At 43.7% G+C, this 7,536-nt stretch overlaps 2 protein-coding genes and 1 long non-coding RNA gene across 3 annotated transcripts in view; 1 reads left to right on the forward strand and 2 right to left on the reverse strand.

Annotated features, from left to right (window-relative positions):
* Positions 1-7,536, forward strand: part of LOC139759568 (uncharacterized) — a 274,680-nt gene that overhangs the window by 230,820 nt on the left and 36,324 nt on the right. The gene's annotated exons all lie outside the window — the stretch shown is intronic.
* Positions 347-2,352, reverse strand: LOC139758352 (uncharacterized). Its single transcript, XM_071679684.1, has one exon. It carries the CDS (start codon positions 2,350-2,352, stop codon positions 634-636), a length of 1,719 nt encoding a protein of 572 aa, XP_071535785.1. The 3' UTR covers positions 347-633.
* On the reverse strand, positions 2,353-2,922 carry LOC139758406 (uncharacterized). Its single transcript, XM_071679819.1, has one exon. The coding sequence runs from the start codon at positions 2,878-2,880 to the stop codon at positions 2,353-2,355; it is 528 nt and encodes a 175-aa protein (XP_071535920.1). The 5' UTR covers positions 2,881-2,922.

A 7,536-nucleotide genomic window follows, 5' to 3' on the forward strand; every position in this document is an offset into this window, starting at 1 on the left:
CCGAGTAACACAAGAAGTCACGCCGCAACATACACATCGTACTTACGACATGATATGAACAAAAACGTAGAGACACATGCTCACAAAAACATGTAAACATACAGAGACACATAAGCAAACACACACTATTTTGACAAGCGAGTGACTGTCACACTGATCTGTGTCATCTTTAGTGTGTGTTCTGAATGAGATATACTGCAAGTATAAAGCTAGATGTACATCGCTGCTACTGATGTCTTATTCATGAAGCCAACAAAAAGTACAGAAGTAGCAAGTGTACATAAAGATGCAGGTCAGACCATAGGGGCATAGAGAATGCAGTGTCAAGTGCTTTCGAATACACATTAAGAAAACCAGAATACTGAGATGAACACTGCTCAAAAGTTTTGTGTATATAATTTTTCCGGTAATGTTTCCAATTAGTCAAAGTGATAAGTTTCTCATTCGTCATATGGTTAGAATACGTGTAATAGTTTGTTTCGATAAAAGATATGGGGGAACAACAAAGATCAGCATGTGGCTTTCTTGAGCAGGTCGAAGACCTGCTGTAGGGCAAGAGTATCAAGTATCTTCCTGAGCATAGACTATCTAGCTCTGGAAACAGAGGAATATCAAAAAAGTAGCCATCACTCCTCAATATCTCATTCTTCCCTTTCCGGATGAAGCATTTCCTTCTGGCGAAGCTCTTCCCTCAGCTTCTCCCGAAGGCGCTCTTGCTTGAGCACTTCCCTCTGACGAAGCTCTTCCCTGAGCTTCTCCCATCTCCAATTGGAGCATTTCCCTCTGACGAAGCTCTTCTCTCAGCTTCTCCCGAAGGCGCTCTTGCCTGAGCACTTCCTTCTCCAGCTTAAGCATTTCCCTCTGACGAAGCTCTTCCCTCAGCTTTTCCCGAAGGTGCTTTTGCCTGAGCACTTCCATCTTCAGTTTAAGTTTTTCTTTCTGACGAAGCTTTTTCCGAAGGTGCTTTTGCTTGAGCACTTCCATCTCCTGTTTAAGTTTTTCTTTCTGACGAAGCTTTTTCCGAAGGTGCTTTTGCTTGAGCACTTCCATCTCCTGTTTAAGTTTTTCTTTCTGACGAAGCTTTTCCCGAAGGTGCTCTTGCCTAGCCACTTCCATCTCCTGTTTAGGCATTTTCCTCTGACGAAGCTTTTCCCTCAGCTTTTCCCGAAGGTGCTTTTGCCTGAGCACTTCCATCTTCAGTTTAAGTTTTTCTTTCTGACGAAGCTTTTCCCGAAGGTGCTCTTGCTTGAGCACTTCCATCTCCAGTTTAAGTTTTTCTTTCTGACGAAGCTTTTCCCGAACGTGCTCTTGCCTGACCACTTCCATCTCCTGTTTAGGCATTTTCCTTTGACGAAGCTCTTCCCTCAGCTTTTCCCGAAGGTGCTCTTGCCTGAGCACTTCCATCTCCAGTTTAAGTTTTTCTTTCTGACGAAGCTTTTCCCGAAGGTGCTCTTGCCTGAGCACTTCCATCTCCAGTTTAAGTTTTTCTTTCTGACGAAGCTTTTCCCGAAGGTGCTCTTGTCTGAGCACTTCCATCTCCAGTTTAAGTTTTTCTTTCTGACGAAGCTTTTCCCGAAGGTGCTCTTGCCTGAGCACTTCCATCTCCTGTTTATGTTTTTCTGTCTGACTAACCTTTTCCCGAAGGTGCTCTTGCCTGAGCACTTCCATCTCCTGTTTAAGTTTTTCTATCTGACTAACCTTTTCCCGAAGGTGTTCTTGCCTGAGCACTTCCATCTCCTGTTTAAGCATTTCCCTCTGCCGACGCTCTTCCCTCAGCTTTTCCCGCTTGAGCACTTCCATCTCCAGTTTATGCATTTCCTTCTGACGAAGCTCTTCCCGAAGGCGCTTTTGCCTGAGCACTTCCATCTCCTGTTTAAGCGTTTCCTGCTCATGAAGCTCATCCCTCAGCACTTTCAACTCCAGATTAAGCCTATCCTTCTCCTGACGGTGCGCTTGGATCTCCAGATTAAACCTAATTATCATCTGAAGGCACTTTTGCGTAACACGCACACACACATACGCACACACACACAAGAGGAAGGCATTGAAATATCTAGAAAAGTCCACCTCAGGATAAAGCTCTTTCTTCTGCCCTCCATAAATCTCCAGACTAACGAAATCACTCTCCATACGATGCTTATGCTCGAGCTCTTCCGTCTCCAGGTTCAGCCTATCCTTTTCTAAGCGGTGTTTTTCCTTTAGTTCGTCTATCTGCAATTTAAGCATTTCGTTCTCACGACGGAGTTCATCGTTGTTAAGAACGAGCTCCTTAGCAATCTGATCAGCCTCTTCCAGTTGTAACTGGTGCTGCTTCTCATTATAGATAACCCTGTTCTTAACCAAGTCCAGCATCTAACGAAGCTCATGGATTTCGTCATCTGTGATGCAAGTCTCATAGGTTAACGTCTCTTGCTGGAGGTTGTCGCCCGGCTCCGGCACGGTACTCAGGCCTTGGTCGCGACTGGGGTAACTCTTCAAGCAGTCCACACCCGTGAACTCGCAGAGCAAGAATCTCTCTATGTCCTCCGGGTCGTTCGCTGAAGTCTCCCTCTGAAGGTTGTCGCCCGGCTCCAGCACTGTACTCAGGCCTTGGTCGCGACTGGGGTAACTCTCCAAGCAGTCCACACCCGTGAGCTCGCAGAGCAAGAATCTCTCTATGTCCTCCGGGTCGTTCGCTGAAGGGTCCCTCTGGAGGTTGTCGCCCGGCTCCGTCACGGTACTCAGGCCTTGGTCGCGACTGGGGTAACTCTTCAAGCACTCGGCACCTGCGAGCTCGCAGAGCAAGAATCTGTCTATGTCCTCAGGGTCGTTCACCTCTGCTCCCAAGCTTGAGCAGCGCAGGAAGATTAGAGCAATGTAGATAAGGCTTAAAATCTTCATTTTCAATTATTATTTATAAGGTGCTAAGTATGTTTTCATCTAATAACGACAAACCAAGATGCTAAAAGAAAGTAAGATTGAATAAGAGGAACAGAAAATTTATACAGAGCCAATGGGGAAGGTAACTAGGGTAGATGTAGGGTAATGGGAGATAGGGAGGGATGGGGGGTGTTTGTGATAGTAGTTAGGATGTAGGGTAATGGGAGCTAGGGAGGGATGGAGGGTGTTTGTGATAGTAGTTAGGATGTAGGGTAATGGGAGATAGGGAGGGATGGGGGGGTGTTTGTGATAGTAGTTGGGATGTAGGGTAATGGGAGATAGGGAGGGATGGGGGTGTGTTTGTGATAGTAGTTAGGATGTAGGGTAATGGGAGATAGGGAGGGATGGGGGTGTGTTTGTGATAGTAGTTAGGATGTAGGGTAATGGGAGATAGGGAGGGATGGGGGTGTGTTTGTGATAGTAGTTAGGATGTAGGGTAATGGGAGATAGGGAGGGATGGGGGTGTGTTTGTGATAGTAGTTAGGATGGTGTCGGGCAGTACTTGGGAGTGGGGGGGGGGGGGGGTCTGACACTAACTTGGAGGAGGGGATATCTGGCGGTGGTAGGAGTGATGTCTACCATCTACTACTGTCATTTTCATTACAATCTTACGGGGTCTGGTCAAACATATCTTCTCTACAGCCGGGTTAGGGTACTGACCCTCAGCATCAGGCTTGTTATTGAGATAGACAATGTTGCTTGCATCCTCACTACACTCTCAACTGATTTAAATCCTCTTCAGCCCCGTCAAATGCATCATTACCATATCACCCTCGACACTTGCATAAGTACTCATTAAGCACAATCTTTGTGATGTGATATTCTCGTCTTTAGTTTAACTGTTCTTTCTAAGTTCTCGGTTACACCTTGCTCTCTGATTAGTACGATGTTTCTAGCGACAACTTTTGAGAACTCTTCACGAACCTAGCATACTTATTCTTCTTAAGTACATCCTATTTTTTTTTCCTTTTTTTTGTCCTTATTGTTATCAGTTCATCCCAAAGAAGTCCATGCTTTCTGTGTAAACTAACATTTCGTATAACATAAAGACTTTGTCCCCATCAAAGGTATTGAATAGTTTGCCTTCAGTATTCTAGTCATCATAATAAGTCTCACAGATCGACTACATACATAAAATAGAAATGTGTTGTGATGTGGCTGTGAGGTCGTCTGCATACGAAAGGACATTCATGTTGAGGTTTGCCTGAGGTGAAGTGAGATTGTGTAGGAAGAGATTGAAAAGTGTTGGAGAAGTAACTGATTCATGGGGAACCCTACTGAAGAGATATCGTGTTTTAGATGTGAGCCACTGTGAATGTCTATGGTATGGTGGTCATCTGTGAAATTGGTCAACCATCTTTTTTTCACTTTTATTAGAGGTTGGTGTCAGTATTTTTTCTGTGGGATGTGTCGGGGGATAGTCAACTGCTTTTTTGATATTTATTGCTACTAGTATTATACGGGAAGAGGGTTGCGGTTGATTGAGTCTATCTTGTATGTGTGTAATGTTTGGGTTTGAAGCCATGCAGTGTGGGTGAGAGTGACATATTTTGTTTGATCCTGTTGTTGATGATTTTTTACACTTTTTCCTATTTCAGTGAAGGCCCGCCTCAGTGTTAACTTTTGTCCTTCAGTTGAACCTCCAATGTAATATAGATATATATGAATGAGTAAAATATATATATATATATATATATATATATATATATATATATATATATATATATATATATATATATATATACATATATATATATATATATTCAACAAACCTTCAAAATACTCACTCCATCTCCTTCTCACATCACCACTACTTGTTATCACCTCCCCATTTGCGCCCTTCACTGAAGTTCCCATTTGCTCCCTTGTCTTACGCACTTTATTTACCTCCTTCCAGAGCATCTTTTTATTCTCCCTAAAATTTAATGATACTCTCTCACCCCAACTCTCATTTGCCCTTTTTTTTTACCTCTTGCACCTTTCTCTTGACCTCCTGTCTCTTTCTTTTATACGTCTCTCACTCAATTGCATTTTTTCCCTTCAAAAATCGTCCAAATGCCTCTCTCTTCTCTTTCACTAATACTCTTACTTCTTCATCCCACCACTCACTACCCTTTCTAATCAACCCATCTCCCACTCTTCTCATGCCACAAGCATCTTTTGCGCAATCCATCACTGATTCCCTAAATGATGATAGAGTGGCAGATATAGGGTGTTTTGGTCGAGGTGGTGGGCAAAGTGAGAGGGTTAGGGAAAATGATTTGGTAAACAGAGAAGAGGTAGTAAAAGCTTTGCGTAAGATGAAAGCCGGCAAGGCAGCAGGTTTGGATGGTATTGCAGTGGAATTTATTAAAAAAGGGGGTGACTATTGTTGACTGGTTGGTAAGGTTATTTAATGTATGTATGACTCATGGTGAGGTGCCTGAGGATTGGCGGAATGCGTGCATAGTGCCATTGTACAAAGGCAAAGGGGATAAGAGTGAGTGCTCAAATTACAGAGGTATAAGTTTGTTGAATTATCCCTGGGGATAGGGGAGAAAGAATACTTCCCACGTATTCCCTGCGTGTCGTAGAAGGCGACTGAATGGGAAGGGAGCGGGTGGCTGGAAATCCTCCCCTCTCGTTTTTTTTTTTTTTTTTTTTTTTTTTTTTTTTTAATTTTCCAAAAGAGGGAACAGAGAAGGGGGCCAGGTGAGGATTTTCCGTCTAAGGCCCAGTCCTCTGTTCTTAACGCTACCTCGCAAACGCGGGAAATGGCGAATCGTATGAAAAAAAAAAAAAAAAAAAGTTTGTTGAGTATTCCTGGTAAATTATATGGGAGGGTATTGATTGAGAGGGTGAAGGCATGTACAGAGCATCAGATTGGGGAAGAGCAGTGTGGTTTCAGAAGTGGTAGAGGATGTGTGGATCAGGTGTTTGCTTTGAAGAATGTATGTGAGAAATACTTAGAAAAGCAAATGGATTTGTATGTAGCATTTATGGATCTGGAGAAGGCATATGATAGAGTTGATAGAGATGCTCTGTGGAAGGTATTAAGAATATATGGTGTGGGAGGAAAGTTGTTAGAAGCAGTGAAAAGTTTTTATCGAGGATGTAAGGCATGTGTACGTGTAGGAAGAGAGGAAAGTGATTGGTTCTCAGTGAATTTAGGTTTGCGGCAGGGGTGTGTGATGTCTCCATGGTTGTTTAATTTGTTTATGGATGGGGTTGTTAGGGAGGTGAATGCAAGAGTTTTGGAAAGAGGGGCAAGTATGAAGTCTGTTGGGGATAAGAGAGCTTGGGAAGTGAGTCAGTTGTTGTTCGCTGATGATACAGCGCTGGTGGCTGATTCATGTGAGAAACTGCAGAAGCTGGTGACTGAGGTTGGTAAAGTGTGTGAAAGAAGAAAGTTAAGAGTAAATGTGAATAAGAGCAAGGTTATTAGGTACAGTAGGGTTGAGGGTCAAGTCAATTGGGAGGTGAGTTTGAATGGAGAAAAACTGGAGGAAGTAAAGTGTTTTAGATATCTGGGAGTGGATCTGGCAGCGGATGGAACCATGGAAGCGGAAGTGGATCATAGGGTGGGGGAGGGTGCGAAAATTCTGGGAGCCTTGAAGAATGTGTGGAAGTCGAGAACATTATCTCGGAAAACAAAAATGGGTATGTTTGAAGGAATAGTGGTTCCAACAATGTTGTATGGTTGCGAGGCGTGGGCTATGGATAGAGTGGTGCGCAGGAGGATGGATGTGCTGGAAATGAGATGTTTGAGGACAATGTGTGGTGTGAGGTGGTTTGATCGAGTAAGTAACGTAAGGGTAAGAGAGATGTGTGGAAATAAAAAGAGCGTGTTTGAGAGAGCAGAAGAGGGTGTTTTGAAATGGTTTGGGCACATGGAGAGAATGAGTGAGGAAAGGTTGACCAAGAGGATATATGTGTCGGAGGTGGAGGGAACGAGGAGAAGAGGGAGACCAAATTGGAGGTGGAAAGATGGAGTGAAAAAGATTTTGTGTGATCGGGGCCTGAACATGCAGGAGGGTGAAAGGAGGGCAAGGAATAGAGTGAATTGGAGCGATGTGGTATACCGGGGTTGACGTGCTGTCAGTGGATTGAATCAGGGCATGTGAAGCGTCTGGGGTAAACCATGGAAAGCTGTTTAGGTATGTATATTTGCGTGTGTGGACGTATGTATATGCATGTGTGTGGGGGTGGGTTGGGCCATTTCTTTCGTCTGTTTCCTTGCGCTACCTCGCAAACGCGGGAGACAGCGGCAAAGAAAAAAAAGATATATATATATATTTTATTTATTTATTTATTATTTTATTTGTTTTGCTTTGTCGCTGTCTCCCGCGTTAGCGAGGTAGCGCAAGGAAACAGACGAAAGAATGGCTCAACCCGCCCACATACACCTGTATATACATACACGTCCACACACGCAAATATACATACCTATACATCTCAATGGACACATATATATACACACACACAGACATATACATATATACACATGTACATAAATTCATACTATCTGCCTTTATATGTTCCCATCGCCACCTCGCAACACATGGAAGAACAACCCCCTCCCCCCTGATGTGTGCGAGGTAGCGCTAGGAAAAGACACCAAAGGCCCCATTCGTTCAC

This window comes from Panulirus ornatus, chromosome 1 (genome assembly GCF_036320965.1).
Source record: "Panulirus ornatus isolate Po-2019 chromosome 1, ASM3632096v1, whole genome shotgun sequence".
Taxonomy (NCBI): Eukaryota; Metazoa; Arthropoda; class Malacostraca; order Decapoda; family Palinuridae; genus Panulirus; species Panulirus ornatus.